The 22,940-nt window shown below is 45.9% G+C and overlaps 1 protein-coding gene across 8 annotated transcripts in view; it reads left to right on the forward strand.

Moving 5' to 3' along the window:
- Positions 1 to 8,942: 8,942 nt before the first annotated feature.
- NRG3 (neuregulin 3) overlaps positions 8,943 to 22,940 on the forward strand; it is a 1,153,291-nt gene continuing 1,139,293 nt past the window's right edge. For all 8 annotated transcript variants that reach the window (XM_051832994.1, XM_051832999.1, XM_051832996.1 and 5 more), the window contains exon 1: positions 8,943 to 9,870. In XM_051832994.1, the coding sequence (XP_051688954.1) occupies positions 9,030 to 9,870 (841 nt within the window). In that variant the 5' untranslated portion in view covers positions 8,943 to 9,029. The remainder of the gene's footprint in view (positions 9,871 to 22,940) is intronic.

Here is a 22,940-nt window from a genome sequence, read left to right on the forward strand (position 1 = left end):
CACTGTACCAAATGCATGTCCCCCACCACATTCTTACAACTCTACAAAGAGAACTATACATTTATGTTAGTTTCAATGATGAATTTTATCTGAGTCCTGTGCTCCTAGTACAGTGATGTTCAAGAAATCTACCCTCACAGTGTGGGCTTTAGAAATCCCTCTTCCTTCTCCATTTTAGGTTCCAGGAAGTAGCTTACTACCAAGGACCACCCTGCCTGGGATCACTGAGATGATTCCTTGTTCATTCTCTCCCCTGACACCCATGAGGCTCACAGATGACCCCTTGATTACCAGTTTCTAGGCCAAATACAGACCTTTCTTTATCCTGGATCATTGAAAAGGCGACACAGTTCCTCCAACTTTTTGTTCTTTATTTCACGAAGGATTAGTTAAGATTAGAATTGTCCTTCTCATGAAACTAGCAAGACACAGCTAATTGACTTAGACTACACCTCACTGCAAAACAAGCCAAACTGTAAATCACCTTATGTGCCTCCCTGTGAGAGTCAAAGGGAAACCATATTGTGATCTTTGGACTTGGGGTGGTCTTATTGCAATAGCCTGTAGAAATTCCATTTCTTTGCTGTTCTGCTTTTGTCTTTGTCTTCATTGATGCAGAACAAAAAAGAAGTTTTGTGAAGCTTCTCAGATAATACAGAGCAAATCTGTGGAGCCAGTGAAACTTACCCCAATCAGCTCTTGAGTAATTTTCCCCCTTCCTGTGGCCTCAGAGCTGCACACAGGCATAGCTGCATGCACCCGAGTGTTTAAAACAGAGAATCAGGGTGCAGCCTTGTGGCACAGTGGGCTAAGCCTCTGCCTGAGACACAGTCATCCTATTTAAGAGAGAGCTGGTTAGAGTCACAGCTACTCCACTTCCGATCCAGCTCTCTGCATAGGTACCTGGGAAAGCAGCAGAAGGTGACCCACTACCACCCATGTGAGAAACCTGGTTGCAGTTCCAGCTCGCTCCTGGCTTCAGCCAGGCCCAACCCTAGCCATTGTGGCCATTTTGGGAGTGAACCAACAGATGGAAGATCTCCCTCTGTCTCTTTATTTCTCCCTCTCCCTCTGTAACTCTACCTTTCAAATACATAAATAAATATAAAAAGAAATAAAACAGGCAACCATCCTGCACTAGACTGCAAACATCTCAAGGACTGGGTAAAGAACAGATTTTTCAGCTGGTGCTGCAGCTCAATAGGCTAATCCTCTGCCTACGGCGCTGGCACACGGGGTTCTAGTCCTGGTCGGGGCGCCGGATTCTGTCCCGGTTGCTCCTCTTCCAGTCCAGCTCTCTGCTGTGGCCCGGGAGTGCAGTGGAGGATGGCCCAGGTCCTTGGACTCTGCACCTGCCTGGGAGACCAGGAGGGGTGCCTGGCTCCTGGCTTTGGATTGGCACAGTGCGCCAGCTGCAGCAGCCATTGGGGGGTGAACCAGCGGAAAAGGAGGACATTTCTCTCTGTCTCTCTCTCTCACTGTCCACTCTGCCTGTCAAAAAAATAAAAAAACAAAAAACAAAAAACAGATTTTCTAGATCTTCAAAATCCCTGCATACATCTTTCTCACAAGGGTGGGCATCATTAGCCTTTCTGGCTTCTATGGGTATTTTTTCTTTTCTTCTTCTTTTTTAAATATTTTATTTATTTATTTATTTGAGAGGTAGAGTCATAGACAGTGAGAGGGAGAGAGAGAGAGAAAGGTCTTCCATCCATTGGTTCACTCCCCCAAATGGTTGCAATGGCTGGAGCTGCGCTGATCCGAAGCCAGGAGCCAGGAGCTTCTTCTGGGTCTCCCACGTGGGTGCAGGGGGCCCAAGCACTTGGGCCATCTTCCACTGCTTTCCCAGGCCACAGCAGAGAGCTGGATTGGAAGAGGAGCAGCCGGGACTAGAACCGATGCCCATATGGAATGCCGGCACCTCAGGCAGAGGATTAGCCTACTGCGTTACAGTGCCGGCCATGGGTATTTTTTCTAAATGAACTAGAAGATGTTTTCCTTTCTTCTTTCTAAATTTAAAAGCAGAGAGCAAGTTTTGTCCCCTAGAAATACCTTTTCTTGCAGATAACAGATGGACCAAATCTGCAATGAGCTATTAACACTTATTTCTCCATCATTTTGTGGGTTAATTTTGGAAAGCCATAGTGGTGGTGAGGACCGCACACAAGGGATGGACAGAACACCACCTCCTCCCCCAGGGCTGTGAAGTCAGTGCTTCTCCATGGTGTCCCTGGGCTGATGTGAAGCTCACACACTCAGCCAACATCCAGCTGGCTAACAGCAACAACACAGTGCCAAACCCCTGTAAATTCTACCGCAAAACTTGTTGGAAAAAGGGGGCTCCTTAGCTAAAGTTTATAGAAGCAATTTGGATTTTCATTAAATTATAACATTTGCTACTACTTCTGAGTTGCCTACCATGTATGTACATGGCAATTATAATACAGGGCACATCACTCATGATAGCTTTTTTGTTTTAAATATTTATTTATTTATTTGAAAGGTAGAGTTAGAGAAAGGGAGAGAGAGAAGGGAACAGGGAGGGGAGGCGAGGGGAAGTAAGGGGAGAAGAAGGGAGGGGAGGGGAGATCTATCTGCTGGTTCACTTCCCAAATGGCTGCAACAGTCAGGGCTGGACCACATGGAAGCCAGGAGTCTCATCCAGATCTCCCACGAGGGTGTCAAGGCCCTAAGAACTTGGGGTACCTTCTGCTACTTTCCCAGGAGCATTAACAGGGAGCTGGATCAGGAATGCAGCAGCCTGGGTACCAGCCTCCCAGGCAGCAGGTTAACCCACTGTGCCACAATGCTGGCCCCAGATGTCAGTTTTCAATGGCACAATAACCCACTGAGTGTCAGACTGAAGTCTGTCTGATGCCAGTGTCTGCTCTTTCTCCTTTAATGAATATTGATCTATGTCAGTAATATATTCCTGGATCTGATATACAAAACAAGAGGTAGATTGGGGAGCACCTGAAAATATGCATATACTATTATAATCCTCAGAAAGGATTGGGAGAGAGGAGAGGAAACTGTACATTCAGACTTTTATCTTAGTATATCATAAGATAAGGCAAGATGTTTGGACCATGCTGGACATGTCAGCTTCTGGGGCCATAGTTCTCAGGAGTTGGCATAAAGGCAGTCTGTGGTCATGTTTCTCGGAATAGCTCAGCAGGGAGTCTCCATGGTGTAGGCATACAGTAAACCAGTGAAGAGTTTTGGAAAATTATCTGTTTGTTTTCTCCCACAGAGTATTATGAAGGTTTCATCCCTGACTCTACAAAAGCAGAATGTAGATTTCTAGAAAACACAGGTGAGATGAAGCCAAAGTGTTATTTATACAAACATGAAATCACATCAACTCTTTGTGAATGCAGCCGTATTAAGCTGCCTTTCTTAGGACAATAAAGCTTGAGACAAAGCTGTTTTTCCTTGGTTATAAGAAAGCTTTTCAGAGAGCTGACATTGCATCCTTTCTGTACTTGCAGCTTCACTCACACTGACCCAATCTAGGAGCTTGTGAATCATCAGATGGAATTCTGTGTGTGGTTTGGAGGGAGAGAAATAGAGTGGGAACCCATCACCCATGTTTCTGACCTTGCCGAGAAGACCTTTCTTTGAATCTTTCCAAAGCACCGAGTCCTGGGAGGATCAGCAGATTACTTCCATCAGCCAGTCCTCCAATTTTAGATAAAAAAAAAAGTGCTTTAAAAGAATAGAATTGTTCAGTGCCATGACCTAAGAAAAAAACATATCTATTCATGTTTGGGAAGGATGCCAGGGTTGGAAAGACACACATGTAGAAAAGAAAACCAACAACTAGAGAGGCATACATACAGCCATGGCAACTTGGGATGCCGAGAATAAAGTAACCTAAAGTACAGGCAGTTTGCAATTTACACAAAAGGAATCACTTAAACACCTACTTAAGACACTCAGAGATTTTTTTTTTTTTTTTTTTTTGACAGGCAGAGTTAGACAGTGAGAGAGACAGAGAGAAAGGTCTCCCTTCCGCTGGTTCATCCCCCAGTGGCTGGAATCCGAAGCCAGGAGCCAGGTGCTTCCTCCTGGTCTTCCATGTGGGTGCAGGGCCCAAGCACTTGGGCCATCGGGCACTGCCCTCCTGGGCCACCGCAGAGAGCTGGACTGGAAGAGGAGCAACCGAGACAGAATCCAGAGCCCCAACCGGGACTAGAACACAATATGCTGGCGCTGCAGGCAGAGGAGTAGCCTAGCGAGCCATGGCACCGGCCAACACTCAGAGATTCTTTAACACAGGGTTTCCAGCTCACTTTCTCCTTCTGTTCCTCTGCACTCACCCTACATTCCAAATGGATCTGGCCACATACAATGGCTTCAAACTTCTGGGGATGGCAAATGGGTAAAGTGCCTTTCTGCTGTCACAATCCACTTTAGCTAGCTCCTTACTTACAATTCCTCAGGCTTGTGTGTCTATCTCAGTCCAATGATACTGGCCCAAACACTAGGGGTCCCATCCTAAGCTCTCTGGGATTCTCCTTGGAGTCTCCTCTCACTGCACTTGAAGTACAAAAGCTCTTTATTTGTGCTCCTCCCCCTTGGCACTCAGAGCACAGCTTCTGCTAAAGAAATCTGCTTCACAAAAATCCTCCCTCCATCTCCAGTTGATTGTGTCAGTTCTTAGCCTATTTTGAAATCTGGGTATTGTCTTCCAGCAACTCCCACTAAAATTTCACATCTGGGTTTTTTTTTTTCTTATCATTCAAGACTGTTAATTTCACATCATGTTATAAAGTACTTGGCATTTACTAATTTATAATAGTGTAATTTGGTGATATCCAATACTCATAGTCAACCAATAGTTAATTATCTTTTGTGATTAGGATACAGTTAGAACTGGAATTCCTCACCTTTCCACTATTTTTGCTGTGTATAACTTATGAGAGGCAGCAGGTGGGGGAGAAAGCATGCACATTGCCATTCACTGGTTCACTCCCCAAATGCCTGCAAGTCAAGAACTCAATCCAGGTCTCTGACATGGTGGATAGGAGCCCAGTCATTTGAGCCATCACCACTAGCAGAAAGCTGGAATCAGAATCCAGAGCCATTTAATTTATGATGTTGGCTTGTTATGCAGGATCACTGGAGTCAGGATGTTGTGAACAGTGCAGGTCGGATTGGCTTCTAAAATGACTACACTACGCAGAGAACACACTGTTCTATCACTAGGCATGCTATTCTATTCTATCTCTCAGGCTTGAGGCAACATTGGAGAAGAGATGTTCTGTGTCTGCACACCAACCAGGCAAGTTCTTTGTGATCCAAAATTGCACTTCCCATTTCCTGATAGACTATATATAATTTATGAATTTTGTTTTTATTGTCTCTCTTACTGGAATATAAGAGCCATGCAGTTAGGAACATTTAGTTTGCTCTCTGTTAAATGCTCCATGCCTGGCTTCTTGTTCATGGAAGGTGTCTATAGCCAATGAACTAAGAAGAAGGGGTGCATGTACTGGAAGACAAATGTTTGGGTCAGCACCAAGACTGCTCCAATTATGCATACTGTTGACAGGTTTGTTGATTTTTCCCAGGGATGTGGCACCCTCTCCAGAGCTCCAGCTGCAACCAAATGACTGTTGGACTGGTACAATTTGTGGGATGCCACATTTGGGATATTTAGCAACTAAGGTCACTTTCAGCCTTGCAGTTCTAAAGAAGAAGTTTTAATCAAATCATTTTCAGTGGAGGGAGATGTCACTGAGCTTCTCAGCCTGGGGAAACTGGTGCCTTGAAGGGAAACTGAATTTCAGTAGAATAATCCGCACCTTTCTGTATCGGAAGGTATCTAATAATGATGCTTAAACAATGTCACAGGTGAGCAGTCCATTTAGCTTTGCAATTTCAGATCATTTTGCAGAGTATAGGTAGTTTAGTTCCATTTCAAAGTTGGGAAAACAGTGGCCTTAAGTGATTTTATTGCCCATAGTGGGAAGAATTGTAACCTGAATCCTTGTCTTACGAGTCTCTGTCTCTAGTGTTCTGATTTCATGGAGTGGTGAATCACTAGAATGAAGCCCCTTCTCGGGGTGTGTGTGTGTGTGTATGACTTCACTGCTGGTTCTGGTAGTTCATTAGCATCCAGAGGGTCTACCACTTGTCCTTGACTCAACTGTAGACATCACCCCCACCCCCAATTCCCAGTTCTAGTGCTTACCACCTGCTACCAGGGTGCCTCACAATAAAACCGCAAGTTAGTGATGGCTGCACCAGCCAAACATTCTTGGAACAACCCTCCCCCCATGAGAAGGTTGTCCAAGCAATGGGCTCTTCCTGCTTTTGTTTCTTCCCCCTAGTGATGATGATCTCTGTGAGAGCAGCTAATGGGTAGTTGAGCACAGTGGCTTGGGATCTGGCAGAAATTGAACCCAGCAGGGAACCATGAGTAAGTCGTTAAGTCAAGTGGCAATGAGAAGAATTTAGACAGGTGGGTGAAGAAGACCTCGGGGACACAGCGAGGACGTGGTGTGAACGTGGCAGGAGAGGAAGGACCGGAATGCTGCAGCCAGGGCATTTCAGGAAGAGGGAGCTCGCCTTGGCTGTGGCATTGCAGTCCTGTTCCTTTTAAAGACTCCAGCAGGCAGAGAAGAAGGGAGGGACGACAGGAAAGCTGGGTACCCAGAGAACGAGGAGTGTTTTGTTGGATAAGTAATTTTCTGTCTCAAATAGCTGACAGTAGACCCTGCTGTAATTCCATCGTCCTGAGGGACAGCTTTTATTTGTTCTACAAGAAAGGCTGAGCGGTAGAGGTGCAACACCCAGAGAAGGCACAGACCGGGACCATTCTTAAGAAGATGGTGATCTGCACTGGGGAAGAGGAAGGAATATGGATTCGAGGACTTGTGATATATATTTTTTTCCACTCGCGATTTCTGGAACCCTTCTTCCGCACTACTGGACTGAGGCATGTTCCAGCAAACTTAAAAAAAAAAATCAAACGCTTTCCTATGGGGGAAAGTTTCAATGTTGTAACCAAAAGAGATGGCAGCCGCATGACTGCCATCAAAAATTATTTATTAACCGTGTCTGTACATTCTAGTAGGCACCAAAACCCCAGGGGCTTCCTGATCCAATGCATTCTCTGCAGAGTACCGCTTGGCTCTCCACCTGTGAATAAAATGGATACCCTGAAAACTTCACCTTTGCGAGAACTATCACAGAAGAACGCTGGCTGCGTCACCGGTGCCAGCCAGCAAGCGCTGGGAGGCGGATTAGGAGGCTGCCATCCTCCATCTCTCATTCCAGGAGCTTGGAAATTAACACACCTCGTTGTTGGTTTCCACTTTGGAGCAGCAAATCCGCGCAGTTGGCGAGCGAGTTTTTGCACCATCAGCATAGACTATGCTGATCCCGGCTCCACGCTCCTGGCTTGCTCTCTGCGCAGCAGGGGCCCCCAGACAAGCACCACTCCACACCTGAGAGACAGAGCTACACAGGTGCCTCCCAGTGCAAGGGAAGAAACAGAGAGCCGACCGTGGGCTCTCTACCCCACTGCCTATAACATTGTACCTCTCACAAGCACTTGCCTTGTGACGTGTGTAGTTGTGGGAGCACCCATAACTAAAGACAGTGCTTTTCTGGGGGGTGGGGTGGAGTGGGGGTGGGGACGGGGAGGTAAGGTAAGTTATAAATGGCTTGGCGGCATCTGGCGGGTAGGACTGCACAAAGGTTCCCAGCTTTCCTCCCTAAGCAGCTCCTCGGGAACCGGGCGCCAAAGGCAGCTCTCCCTCCAGCCGCACCACAGCCAGGCGCCCGCCCGGCTCCCTGGCCCAGCAGCGACAGGCTACGACCCCAAGGACCCACAATCGGTCCAGAGCCGCTTTGGCCACACAGCTCCATCGAGGAGCGGCGGCGGGGGGTGGCGGTGGTGGTGTTGCTTGGCTCATTTATTTATCTTGTGCGCATTAAGAAACCACCATTGGGTGCTGGTGGGAGGCGCCACTCCGCCCGAATCGCAGCCCGTGCGCCGCGGTTCCGCACACACCCGCGCCCGCCTGGAGCCGCCTCCGGCCCGGGATCCCCCGACGCGGTCTCCCGGCTCCTCCTCCCCACGCTCCTCCAGGCCGCGGCGCCCGGGCCTGATCTGCAACCCTTTGCCCTCCCGTTGGGGTCCCTCGGCGGTAGGGCCAGGCGCCCCAGGTTCCCGGCCGGCGGCGGCGGCGGCGGCGCGGCTCTCAGGAGTTTGGACTCTCGGGCGGCGGCGGCGGCGCGGAGCTGCGGGCGGCGGGAGCGAGGCGAGCCGGCCGCTCGCCCTCCGCGCTGCGCTCGGATTGGTCTCTCCCGGAGAGTGCTGGCCGAGGGTTGGCTGCGGGCCGGCTGAAGAACAGGTGCATCTCAGCTCCGCGGCTCGCGGAGCAGCCGCCGAGGAACGCGGCGCTGGGCGAGCGGCAGCCGGGCCGGCCCTCCTGTGTCGGAATGCGGCTCGCCGGCGCCGGGGGTCCCGCGACCGGCCGGCTCGGCCCCTGAGTCGGCGCGAGGCCCGGCGGCGGCGGCGGCGGCGGCGGCGCGGGCGGGCGCCCTAGGGAGCGGGCCGGGCGCGGCGCCCCGAGGATGCGGGCGCGGCTGGAGCGCACGCAGGCGGCGGGCAGCGGCAGCAGCAGAAGCAGCGGCGGCGGGCGCGGGGCCCCGGCGCGCGGGAGGCCGCTCGGCCGGCTGCAGACGCGCCCCGCCGCTCCCTGACCGGCCGGCGGCGCCGGGGGCCCGTCTCGCCCCTCTTCCGCGCTCCTCGCCGCCCCCTCCCCGGCCTGCGTCCCCTCCCCCGCCCCTCTCCTCCCCGCCCGCCGCCCGCCTCTCGGGGGGAGGGGCGTGGGGGCAGGGAGCCGATTTGCATGCGGCCGCGGCGGCCGCTGCCTGCGCCCGAGCCTGCCGCCGCCGCCGCCGCCGCCGCCGCCGCCGCCGGAGCCCGCGCCCGCGCCCGCGCCCGGCCCGCGCGGCCCCATGCCTCTGGCGCGGCCCTCGGGGGGCGAAGGTGAAGACCGGCTCCTAGGATGAGTGAAGGCGCGGCCGCTGCCTCGCCACCTGGTGCCGCTTCGGCAGCCGCCGCCTCAGCTGAGGAGAGCACCGCGGCGGCGGCGGCGGCGGCGGCGGCGGGCGGGGGCCCGGACGGCGGCGGCGGCGAAGGGGCGGCCGAGCCCCCCCGGGAGTTACGCTGTAGCGACTGCATCGTGTGGAACCGGCAGCAGACGTGGCTGTGCGTTGTGCCTCTGTTCATCGGCTTCATCGGCCTGGGGCTCAGCCTCATGCTCCTCAAATGGATCGTGGTGGGCTCCGTCCAGGAGTACGTGCCCACAGACCTGGTGGACTCCAAGGGGATGGGCCAGGACCCCTTCTTCCTCTCCAAGCCCAGCTCCTTCCCCAAGGCCATGGAGACCACCACCACCACCACTTCCACCGCGTCCCCCGCCACCCCCTCCGCCGGCGGCGCCACCTCTTCCAGGACGCCCAACCGGATCAGCACCCGCTTGACCACCATCACGCGGGCGCCCACTCGCTTCCCGGGCCACCGGGTGCCCATCCGGGCCAGCCCTCGCTCCACCACGGCACGGGGCACCGCGGCGCCCCCGACGGCCCTGTCCAGCACGGCCCCTTTCTTCAGTAGCAGCGCGCCGGGCTCTGGACCCCCGGTGCCGGGAGCCCCGAGCACCCAGGCCATGCCCTCCTGGCCCACTGCGGCATACGCTACCTCCTCCTACCTTCACGATTCTACTCCCGCCTGGACTCTGTCTCCCTTCCAGGATGCTGTCTCCTCCTCCTCCTTGTCCACCACCACCGCGGCCGCCGCCACCACCACCACCACCACACCAGAAACCAGCACCAGCCCCAAATTCCGTAAGTAAACACCGCGTCTCCTCTGAGCTTTCCTGCTGAACCTCCTAGACAGCGCCCTCCCTCCTCCCGTGGCGGGTTCGGGGCTCCCCGGCCCCGGCGGCCACGAGGCGCCCCGCAGGCGCCGGCCGGTGCGGGGTCGGGGGGCGTGTGGAGTCCGGGCAGGAGGCCGTGGAGAGCCGAGGCCCTACTTCGCCGAGCCCCGACGGAGAAGAGACCGTCCAGCTCGCTCCGGAGGGTGGAGGCGAGCGCGGAGTCTCCCCGCTGCAGACCTGCTGGCGAGTGCCCGGCCCCCTGTCCTGCCCACGGCTGGCGGGGGGCGGGCGGGGGGAAGGGGCTCCCCGGGTGCGAAGGGAAGGGAAGAGAGTCGAGCCCCGCGCGACCCTGCGAATCGGCCGTCCCCACACTGCCGGGGGAAGTTCGGGCCAAGTGCGGGTGACCATTCTGATGGAGATGCTGGCAGGAGGTGGCCGGAGACGCTCGCTTCCTGAAGCCCTGACCCAGACGGGGACCAGGAAGGGTTAATTAGAAGCCACTGGGGGCGGTAGGGAAAGGAGGTGATCCGTGGCCCAGGGCTAAGCTCAGGACCCTCTGCCCCTCCAGCCTGGCCATGGCCCATCCAAGGTGTCGCTGTGTGTTCTCGTGGCCACCGAGAGTGAGTCTCAACCGGGAGGAAATAGGAGGGCAGCCCTGCAGAGCTGCCGCCTCCCGCGTCCTGAGGAGGGAGGAGCTGCCCCCCCCACCCCCCCTTAGCTCTGCCAAGCATTTGCTTTTGTTCCTTTCTTAAAGGTGGCGGATGCCCCTCGTCCCTTATCCCCTGTGTTCTGAAAGCATCCAGCCCCGGGGTGGGACAGGGTTCTGTGCCCTCCAAGGTGGCAGCCCACATGCCCTGCTTTGCAGGCGGCTTGTCAGCCTGTGTGCAGTCGGTGCCGCTCACTGACCGGTGCACCCCAGGCCCGACAGCGTCCTCTTCAGCTGTGTAGGAAGTGTCATATTTTCTCTGGATGTTGTGAATGTTTGAGGTGACTGGTGGCCTCTCACACCCCCACCCCCACCTCGTTCTTATTCTCAGCAAACCTCGTTCATCTATTGATCAGGATATGGGACCAGTTTGTGCAGCCGGTGAAGGTTATCTAGGACAAACCCCCCACGTGTCGGTTCAAGTTCTGTGCAAGGCTTTTCTGCAGAGACTGCCTGGCGACACCGTCTTTATTTTGTATTTCTGCCGGGAGCCCTCACAGCTCGGGGAGAGGCAGAGAGCTGCCCGTTTGCTCTTTGGTGCTGGTAGGAATACCCAGCTTGCTTTCAGTCACCTGGTCATTTTTCATTTCCCTGACCTGTGATCTTACCGTGGGTGGTGTTTAACCCTTGAAACTCTCCCCTGGAATTGTGTATATTTGTCAGTAAGGTCCAGGAGAAAGAGACCTTTTGCCCAGCCCTACTGTGGGGGTGGGGGGGTGGGGGGGAGGAAGGGGAGGCCAGACAGTAAATTGGGAGAGAGGCAGGAGAGGGGAGAAACCAGGATGGCAGTAGAGCTGGTAACTCGCAGGTCCCCTTTCTCTCCTTTGAAGCAGTTGTTTTTGAGAGCAGATTTCCCAGGCGGTGTTTAGAGCCTCTGTCCACGAATCTAGCTTGAGTTTTGTGGAGGGGTGAGGATTGAGGAGAGGATGTGTGAATGTATTCAATGGATTAAAAATAGGCGTCTGTCCTGAGCATCCCAGGTTTTTCATCTTCTCTGAAGCAGTTGATGTGAATAATGGAGTGTGGGTGTACTTCCCACCCGTGTGTGTGTGTGTGTGTGTGTGTGTGTGGAAGGGGAGCTCTGGCACATGGTGGGGGTATTTCGTGTTCTTTCTCAATGGATTCCCTTGTGTTCCATTTTGGAGGTCTTTAAAGAAAACCTAAGGTAATTATTTCTGCCCCTCCATGCTCTCTTCTACATTCTGTCGAAGGGAATGGCAGCCTGTTTAATAAGTAATGGTTATTGACAGGACTCTCAGCCCCAAGGAAAAGGGGGGAGTGTGGAAATCTGTAAATGGTGTCAGTTTTTTTGTACATGTTTAAGCAGTATTTGTTTTATTTGTGTCTGACGTCTAAATCTTTTCTGTATGCCTTTAACAAGGAATTACATTGAGGGATAAAATGCAAGTATGCAAATCTGCCAGAAATTGACCTGGTTTGCATGTATCAACAAGGGAAATTGTAATGTAAGGTAGATTATGACCTTTCCATCAAGGGTGAGTTTAAATAGATAAGTTGTATGATAATTCAGAGAAAAAGCATAGTTTATTTCTTTCATGCAGGATTGGTGAATGATTAACAAAAGGAAATGAGGGTTGCATCCCAGGGTTCTCAGCATTGCTACTGTGACTGAATAATGGCCTGCATAGCTGGCATTCATATTTTCACTTGTTTGGATTCTGTCACTAAAGTTCCCAGGAGAGAGATTCCCTTTCCTCTGGCTGCTACCTCCATACTTGAGTAGGGTTTTTCTTGTCTTTTTTTTTTCCCCTTTCTTTATTTTTTTTAAATAAAAGTCATGGTTCCCCTCTACACACCTGAAGAGGATTGAGGATGCTGCTCTGTTTTTTGGAGACTAACCCTCACATTCTTTAATGGCCAGGGTCTTTGCTTTTGAATTGAATATCTCAAGGCTTAGAGAATGAATGCCTTTGTATTCATCTTTGAGCAAGCAGAAGGCAGCCAGCAGCTCTCAGGAGTGGATGAGGCTGGTTCAATGAGAATAAACACTAATGGATACTAGTGTGCTTGCAAGTGGAAGCTATTTTTGCTATGGGGAAAGCTCAGGTTAGAGGGCTGTTTCTGATTTTCTGTAGAATTAAAGAAAAAGATTAAATGTAAAAAACAGGAAGGAAAGGAGGGCTTGGAAGTTGACTCTTCTTTTCTGGGCCTCCATCATGTGGGTCATGGGCTGCACCCAAAGTTTTCTGTGTCACTGTCACTGGTACCTCTTAGGTTCTCAGTGACCAAGCGTTTGCTACACCTTAAGATTCTTTTACAAACAAGTGTCTTAAGCACATTGCCACTAGGAAGTTACTTCACCAAAAACGTCTTTGAAGCATTTTGCATCTGCAAGTGTACGTTAGTTTTCATATCTTTCAGGCCAAAGGTAGTAGAGGAAAGATGGTTTTGTTCACTGTGTACCCAGCCTTTCCCTTTTGTGGCCCATTGGGTTGTGTTTTCAGATTTGACTCATTTGTAGAATGTTGCCAATGGAAATATGGGATTGTTTTGGAGACCTGGAATTCTTTCACTCACCTGAAAACACTGTTTCCTAGGGATCAGGGTCGTTGGCTTAAATTCACGTATTATAGACAACAAGCCCATTTAATAGGTTCTTTGGGTCATGTTTGGAAGATATGTAGTAAATTCCAATAAATCAGATTGTATACTTATAGTATATGTAGAGAATAAATAAATGTGAAATATATCACCAGTGTTTAGATGTGATAAGCAGGCAATTTTAATTTTAAATGCCTATTTAGATAAAAATTTGCCTAGTTATACCTATTGTAATTTCTAGAGAACCATTGACAGAATGAACTATTATTCTATTAATGCACTGCAGCATCTTCATTCCTTAAATAAGAGTTCTTTTGGTTCTAAGTAGCTTTAGATACAATTTATTTAAATAAAGTGACTCCTCTCCCCTGTGTTCTGTCTACATGAATCCATGCCTTCAAAGGAATTCCAACATAGAAGGTACTGACCCCAATCATGCATGGTAGCCCAAGTGAGAGGATTCAGAGCTGAGGATCAATATTTCTTATGAAATCCAATTGAGAGCTTTTTTATGAGCACATGCTGCAAACCTGAGTATGTTTTGATTTCCTTTGGCCTTAAAATAAGATTATGTGACTTTTTTGCTTTAATCAATGATACTTTGCAATTTTTCTCTTTAGACACTTAAGTTGTACATCATGGTCTGAACACAAAAGGAGGGATGGGAGGGGCCTACACCGGCAAGACTGTTTTTAAGGTCCTTTCTAGTTGGGTCTGAGTGCATTAAGACGGCCTGGCTTAAGCATTCCTCTCCAGTTCTTCATGACTGAGATACAGGTGTGGGCAGAGTTGATTGTGAATCCCGTCATTGTGGTAATTGTGCTATTTCCAAGAAAGGCACAATGCTGATGCTTGTGAGAAATTACAAACAAACAAAAACCCTAAAAACCTCCTCTGCTGAAATTTTCTCTCTAAAGAGCATAGCTTTTCTACATGCTTGGGCCATAAGCAGGCATGTTGGGGCAGGTTGGATATCAGTGCTACCCTGGGAAATGCAGTGTGTGGAGGAACCAGGTGTCTGTCTGTCTCTCTCTCTCTCTCTCTCTCTCTCTCTCTCTCGGATTGCCTTCCCTCCCTTTCTTCCTCTGTATAGCACAGTGAGAAGAAAGCTGACTTTCAGTTGCTGCTTTTGTAGAAATTCTTTCCTCTTAACCTTTCATATCCAATGCCAAGCATATCTCAATATTCTTTCTGGGATGTTGAAAATGGAACATGAAAGTTGACCCTGAAAGACATAAGAGCAAGGGACTAGCCATAAATCTTAAGTGTTTAAGATGCATTGGGGTTGCTTCTGAAGAGAACTGAAATGCATTTTTCTTTCTTTCAATCTGTTTTTTATCTTCAGACTTGTGTGCGGGGTAAGGCACAGAGTTGGTATTGCATTGACAAATGTGAACTACTGAGACATGTGGAGATCCTAGAAATTTTACTCATCTGTCCCTAGAAAGTATTCCCTTCAGAGCCATGTGCACGTGAGGGAACTTCAAAAAGTTTGTGGAAAAATGGAGTATGCATTTGGTGCAAAATATTTTAGAATTCACATGTAGTGGTAGTGACAGAAAGGTAGGGCAGTGGACTCAAGGTCAAGTTTTGTACATCAGTGTGAAAACTTACCTAAGAAAGAGTTTCCTATTCATGTAATTGCACAATACCACGTGTTTAATTTGTATTTTCTTTTGTTTCCCATTTTCACTGTTCTCGATTGAAGATTTCATGCTTGTCTTCCCCGGTCTTTATTTGTCATACTGGACCCTGGCTTTTGATCGAAGGCTTTTTATAGGTTGGCTAGATTGCTTGCTGTGCTTTGCTTCTTTCCTTCTTTCTTGCCATCCTCCCTTCATTCCTTCTTTCCTGTTTTAGTCCTTTATTTGTTACTCTGCAGGACCAGCGTTATTCATTAAAGGACATTTTCTGAAATATTATTAATATCTCCATGGTATTTCAAGTTGTTTTAAAAATGAACCCTTCTGATAGGACATGTTTGATTGTTTTAATTGATGTAGGAAATTATGAGGAAAAAATTCTACCAATTGAGATTGAGCTATTAAAACCATCTTGGTGTTTCAAGAAAATTTTTCTAAGCATTTGGTGGAAGAAGAAAGCCCATTTATTTTCCCCCACATAAGTTGGTATACAATTTGTACCAATTTTGACAGCATTTATTGTCTGATCCTACAGCACAGTTACACAATTGAACATATGCTGTTATGTACCTTCATATAATTACCTTTTCTTAATATATGTCATGTTTCAGTTTTTAAAATTCATCTATTAAACTTGTATTTAGAAAAATTGTACTGCTTCTAGTTAATTGACTTAGAAACTTTGTAAAAATGGTTTGAAAATCAGAAAATTAAAGTAGAATTATAGCCTGCATCACATTCATTCTCTTATATCTCAATGTAGGATCAAAGTTTCTCTCTGAGTATGTGTGTTCTGGTTTTAAGTTTTGGTTCTTTTTTCCCCCATCCTTCATTTGAAGCCACAATCTTAATGACATATTTGGTCTTTAAAACACACTAGTGAAGGGATCTGAATGCAATTTCCTCAATGATTTCCCCCTTGCTAGGGAATCTTTTGAAGTTTTCTTGTTCCTATAATTCAAAATAATTTCTTTTTTTCTATTAAACAACTTTTGGAGGTTTTTTCAAAGCATTCAACTTCATTTTACCAGAAACTGCAATTATATTCATTTCCCCAATCACTTATCATTGGCTCATTTCATATTTAACTAAATCACATTGTTACCATAATACCAACTGGCATAAGCAAATTTATTGCCCCAGCTTGTAGTTAAGCTCAGCACTCAATGTGCAGTGGGTTGCGTTAATGTGTTCCTTCCATGTGGAGTAGAAGGTTCGTGGCGTTGAGTTGGCTAAGGGACTCAGGTCAGCCAAGTGACACATTTAGCAGGTAACAATATTGGAAATGTGAGTGATAAACATATTTTTTAGGGACTTTTGTGACAGAATGACCAACATCTATATATGTGACCTTGCATCCTTTGATAGTGCATCAGTACTTGTAGGCTGCACAGCTATCTCTGAATCTTGACTTCCTCCCCTGGGAAAATAGGGGTAATGACAATAACCTGGTGTGTATACTACTCCACAGATAATTTACATGCTGGAAAACACTCTACTGTTTTTACGTTAAAGGAAACAGGAAGTAGAAAGGCTCATTATTTTGACTCAAGAATATATTGAGACATTGAATTCAGTTGAAATGTTAGAGCCAATTTGCTCCCTAGATTGAGGGATCTTTCATCACAATGAGAGATTATTCTTCTGATACACCCTTGGATCTCTCCTTTATTCCTCTAGGATACCCAGAAAGGTGCAAAAAATATACAGTGGAAATGTACCTCAATCTGCTTGGAGGTTTAGTCACAAGTCAGACCTCACCGTTTCTCATCTTTGCCTGATAAATGTTATTTAAAACCTATTTCAGATGTTTGTTTATTAAAAAGTGAGTCAACATTTGAGGAAAATGAGTGAGATGGTTGAAAATCTGGGAATCTGAAGATTCTTGATGAAAGAGTTTTAAGGCTCCCCTTTGTGCTGTTCTTATACTGTGTTACTGTGGCATTTTTAGTGTTTAAGTAAGGATTTAAGTAAAAATTGGCAATCTCTGCATTGCTTCCTATCCCCCTTTAATTTTGCAGTTACTGTGATGTCGATTTCCCAGGATTAACAGCTTGATTGCATCCATCGAAGAGCTCTTTTCCATTTCTGTGTTTGTGCTTTGGGGAACTTTAATATTTACATTTTGAAAGCATCTATCTTCAAGTCTGTTTGTTGTAAACTTCATCCTGAATTATATTTCAGGGTATTACTTTTAGTTGTTGTTACAGTGTTTATGTTTAAAGACAGGTTGGTGATTGTACATAAATCATAGATTGCAGTTTCTGGGCATAAAAAGAGGTTGTTGGTGAGAAACAGACCTGCAAACTGAATTCAGAGTGGATTTTAATAATAGAAGGTTTAGAAACCTCCAATGCTGAGCCCATAGTGCGCATCAAGTCAGCAATACACACACACATCTGTATGTAAATTAGTACAGCACAGCACAACTGTTTTGCAGTTGTCTTTCTCTATCCTAATCTCACTTTCCTAACCTGAAAATACAATGTCCTGTACCTGTGTCCATGGCCTCTGTCCAGCACTTAGCAAATAGGTAATGTCATTTGCCATTATCAGTTCTGAGATTAGAATTTTTATGCTTGATCTTTGCTGAGAATTCTTTCCTTTTCAAAGATTTATTTACTTATTTGAAAGACCAGAAAGGGTGACGGGGAGAGGGACCTCTTTCATCCAGTGATGCATTCCCTAAATGCCTTCAACTGCTAGAACTAGGCAGGCAGAGGCCAAGTTGTTTTGGAGGAACTCCAGCCAGGTATGAGACTAGCTGGAACCCACAAATTTGGAGCATAATCTGCTGCCTCCCAGTTACAGTAGTAGGAAGCTGGATTGGAAGCCAGGAGTAGCTGGGACTCTAACCAGGCACTCAGGGGATGCAGGCGTCTCAGGCAGCGAATTACATCACTACACCTGTCCCTGATGGGAATCCTTGAACCTATCGATTTGCCTCCTAAAATAACCCTTTCAGTAACTATGTGCAGTCATCCCTGGTATGATCTTTCTGTCAATAGCCAGGGAGGTAGAGGTTCACAAAGGAAAAGGTGCACTCTTATCACCATTTTGGGTTCAGATTGCCCTGATTTCTGTGCCTTGAATTTTAGTAATGTGGAAGGATTACTCATAGAGTCTCAGTTCTGGAAGGAGCCTGGGAATTTAGGTAATGATAATGACAGAGTCACCGTGTGTAGAGTATTGCCATGAGTTCTGTGTTCTTTGACTTAATTTATTTTTGAAGCATGGACTTAATCATACATCTTTCCTGGGCATTGTTATCTCAGTCGCAGATGTCATTGAGCTGGGCTTAGAGTAGTTTTGTAATTTGCTTGGGCATGTACAAGTTGCATAATTTGGAAGATAGGAACACTGTTTTGAAGGTGTCTTTTTCTCTCTTAGTTTCCTAACCTGAAAATAGTCCTGTACCTGTGTCCATTGCCTCTGTCCAGCACTTAGCACACAGATAATGACATTTGCCATTATCGGCTCCATAAATGGCATATCTGCTCTGTACCTGTTCTTGGTCTTGTAAAAGGGACACTTTCTAATCGGAGAATTTTCCATGGTTTTCAGTTGAAGAAATTCAGGAGATGTTGCAGCAAAATATAAAGAATGTGCTCCTATAAATTTTTTAAACTAAGTTAGGAACATAATGGATGTATGAAAATACTTATTCAATGTATGAGTTTGTATGAATTTCAAATTTTTTTGCAACAAAATTGATTTTATTTCCTTTGTCCATGAACTTTTTGAAGCACCCTTGCATACATTTTAATGAGTTTGAACATAGGCATATCCATTTTACCATCACCAAAACCAAGGTTCTGAACATATCCATTATCTCCAAAATTTTTCTCATCTTTTTTTTTATCTTGAGGTAAGAACACTTAACATGAGATCAGTTCTCTTAACATATTTTAAAGTATCCAGTGCCATATTGTTGATTATAGGTAGTAAATTATACAAGAGATCTCTAGAACTTAATTATCTTGCATAATTGAATCTTTATGCATTGCCCAGCAGTTTCCCCACTTCTAAACTTTTTATTCTTTGGTCTTTTTTTTTTTTTTTTCTGATGGGTGTTTCATTGAAATAATGACAGAAAACAGTTGTAGACTTTATTTCTCTGCTTCCTAAAATACAAATCAGTATTGTATTCTCTGCCCATTCCAGACTTCCTTTGGATTATAGAAGTTACAGCATCATATGCTGAGACTGGACAATGGGAAGGTGTGAGGGAACATTTGGAGAGATGGCCTTTCAGTTCTAGAGATGCTAACATACCAATTCTGTGAAATGCATGACGCGAGTGGCATCATATGCAGTGTCTTCTACAGAACATCTGAATTCCGACTTGGAGCACAGTGCCCACCCTTGACTGAATATCCGGCAGTTCTAAGAAGAGGGATGTTGGCAAGACCCTGATCCACTCATTGCTTAGTTTGTTTGACATTTTTGTATGCCAAGGGTCCTTTTAGTTAAAAAGTAAAGAGTATTTTTTTGGTTAAGTGAAGGAATTGATGCTTTTGCAAACTCATAGCAAGAAAGTGAAAGTAGATCAGATATCAAGAACCAGGCTGAAGGATGGGGATACTGTGATGTCAGGATGCCTGTATGGCCCAAATCTCATGGGACTTTGACTCCTATAGATTGAAAATGACAACTGTACTTCTTAAAGAGAGTATGTGGAAATGTTTACATGAATTTATTGTTAAACAGAGCTTTTGTCAGCATGATGGCAAAAACTAAAGACTAGGTAATTTATTTCTTAAAAGGAGGTATAGAAATAATTTCTGTTAATGCTATCTTGAGTGAATTCTACTTGATTGACTTTTCAGGGTGATACTGTTAGTAGGGTTTCTCCCTTCAGCAAATTAGAGGTGATTTTACTGAGTATTGGTTGTATTCATTCCCAAACCAGTTTATGCCACCTCTTATTGTGACTGTAATTAGGGAAGGTATTTATTATTTGAACCAATGGCTTAATTGTGTTTTCTATTAAAACTAAGTTAATTACACTGGATATACTCTGTAAATATAACCCACTTAAAAATGCTTGCGGAAGAGGTTGGGAGCAAGTTGAGGGAGAATGTAATTCATAAAAACCTGTACTTGGATTGCTTCACTGTGCCTTGGCACTGTCATGCTACAATAAATAAAATGAATCTGAAAAAATAAAAGCATATGTTGCATTTGTGATTTTTCACAGAACAATAGAGATCTACTCAGAGAAAAACCATTGAACTCTTATAACCAAGTATTTTGGAAATGAATGTGCATATATGTTTTATATTAAAATAAAATAAATAATACTAAAATAAGTAAAAATTTGTGTACCCATGATAGTAATGGTTACAATAATGTAACTTTACATTACAGTAATGTAATGGTTACAGAACCATTATATTTTGTGGCTGAATAAGTTTAAGAATATTATAAAATGTTATTACATAATATTTATCTAAAATTTGGGGTAGGAAATGATATAAGATGCCACTTATATTAAGCTATATAAATTAACATTCAATGTATGAATGTAGTAACTATCTTCAAAAGAATTTACCAATTGTTAATGATTATCTCTGGATCGTAGAATAGGAAGGCTTCATAATTTATTGTTCTCTGTATTTTCTAACTTTCAGTTAATTATCACGAAATCTGAACTTTTGAAAAAGTAAAGAATAAACTTTATGAATCAGTTCCGTTAGTAGTCTTGGTTCTTTAAGAGTTTGTGTCTTAATTGGTGTCAGCATTTAAGTGTTGACTGAGTTGGATTCCTGCTGTGAAATGCAGATGTGTAGAAATACAAACATATTTCCATTTGCACATGGGAAATATGCCTTATTGAAGGCAGATTGTCTTACTATGGGCCTTTGATTATTAGTCTTGGCCTTATAAGGATATTGAGGATGGAAACTTAATGAGTTACTTAATGGCTCTTCCAGGTTGCAGATGTTGGGCAGTCTTTGTTATAATGCTGTGGATGAATATAGACAATAGAAATCAATCAGTTGTATGTATATCCTCTTATTACCTTGTCTGTTTCAAAGATCAGATGAAAGGAAAGTACAAAGGCTAGATGTATAGCAGGGTGACCAGTTTGCTAGATTTACTAGATTCTGTAAGCTTTTCACAGAAGCACAGGCATCTGTTCTCATAATAATGTGGGTGATTGGAGTGTAGGGTGATAAACCACACAGGCCATTGGAAAGCCATGATACATAGGGCATCTGGCCCTTAATTTGGTGATGAGTTGTGCTCAGAGTCCTCTAGTCCTCTCAGAACCTGGAAGTGAGCAACACAAGGACAAAAATATAGTTCCAGCTGTATAATGTTGATCAATTACAAGTCAAGATAGGATTATTTTGGGATTGGAGCACATAATGAATGGAAGGGGATGCAAAGTGTGGGCTTAGAGGTATTGATAATATTAATCTTGGTATATGATGAGATCAGTTCATCCAAACGTGTCACCTTGAATGCTTAGGAAATATGCGCTTTTTGTATGCATCAGTACAAACATAAAATACCAAAGGAAGTCTTTCAAATCATTCTTTTGGCCTTTTCTGCTTCGTGCTACCAGTAGGGTCATCTGAGTTTATGGATTTTTTCATTTATACCCAGTGGAGCACAGTAGTTTTGAATGTTTGTTTTTCATGCCTTGCAGTCAGACAGGTGCCCGGAGGTCTTCTTGGCTTCAGCATCCTCCTTTATTAGGAACTCAGCTTAATGAGACCCAGTACAGAGGCTCACATTCTTTTCTGACTTAAGCCTTCTGAGTGGATACCTTGTGTTTATATTGAAGAAAACTTTCTTTCAACCACATGGACAGTTTTCCTGATATAGTATAGATTGCCACATTTTTCACATCTTATACATGTCAAACCATATTTGTATCTTTTTTTTTTTAAAAAAAAGTCTTATTTATTTATTTGAAAGTTAAGAGTTACGGAGAGAGAAGGAGAGACAGCGATCTTCCATCTGCTGGTTTACCACCCACTTTGCTTCAATGGCCAAGGCTGTGCCAGGCCAATGCCAGGAGTTTCTTCCTGGTTTCTCGCATGGTGCAGGGGCCAAGAGTCTTGGGCCATCTTCCGCTGCTTTCCCAGACACTTCAACAGGGAGCTGGATCTGAAGTGGAGCAGCTGGGACTTGAACCAGCACCTATATTGGATGCTGGCACTGTAGGCCATGGCTTAACCTGCTGTGTCACAGCGCCAGCCCCCATACTTGTATCAGAAGAGTGACTTTATCACAGTTCTGCAAGCATTCAAGTGAATGATAGGTAAGAAAGATACGTTATTATCTGCATCTGTGATTTTGTTGAGAAGGCCAGGGTGTGTGTACCAGAAAATAAGTAAGTGCTTAAGTGAATGATCACAACATGAAAAGGATATTAGGCTATTTCAGAAAGCAGTGATCAAAGTGGATAAAGGTGATTGCAAGGAAGAATCTGTTTAAGCAGAGAAATGGCCAAGGGAGTATAAGGTGTGACAGAAGTAGAAATTTGCTTGCACTTGCGCATGTAGGAGCTGACCCGAGGACTGGCATGGTGGGCAGGGAGGGCCTTTCTGGGGAGCTAATGAGGCAGCCTCACCTTGTCTTGGAGAGCCTTTTTAAGGAGGAAAGGTTTGGGAGCACCTAGCTAGGCTGCTGCGTAAGGCACAGTCAGCATCAGCATAAGGAAGTGACCGAATACCTGTGATATTTTCAGAAGGTGCAAGGTCTTCAGGATGCCTTGGAGAGAGGGAGGAACAGCAATTTTTAAAGATTGTCCAAGCGTAACTTCTTCCACATTATTTAAAGATATGGCCTATGATTTGTGCTGCATATACTTAAGTGTTGACTTCATTCCAGTGCCTCTGCAAAGTGCTGAAAGAAGCCATAGAATTGGCATGTTTTAAGGATGTTTAGTTTATCCATAGTCACATCAACATAGCCCTAGATTTAACCCAAAATAACAGCTTTTGAATATCTAAAAATTTGCCAGTTGTGTTCCAAGAGAAATAACAAGAAGAAATTCCTGATTGCATTGCTTTACCCAAATTAACCTGAGACTGCTTTCAGATTTTTCAGAGGAAAAACCTCCTTTATCAGTTGATTGCCATATCGCCCTTCTGATTTCATGTGAGGTCT

The sequence above is a fragment of the Oryctolagus cuniculus genome, chromosome 15 (genome assembly GCF_964237555.1).
Source record: "Oryctolagus cuniculus chromosome 15, mOryCun1.1, whole genome shotgun sequence".
NCBI lineage: Eukaryota > Metazoa > Chordata > Mammalia > Lagomorpha > Leporidae > Oryctolagus > Oryctolagus cuniculus.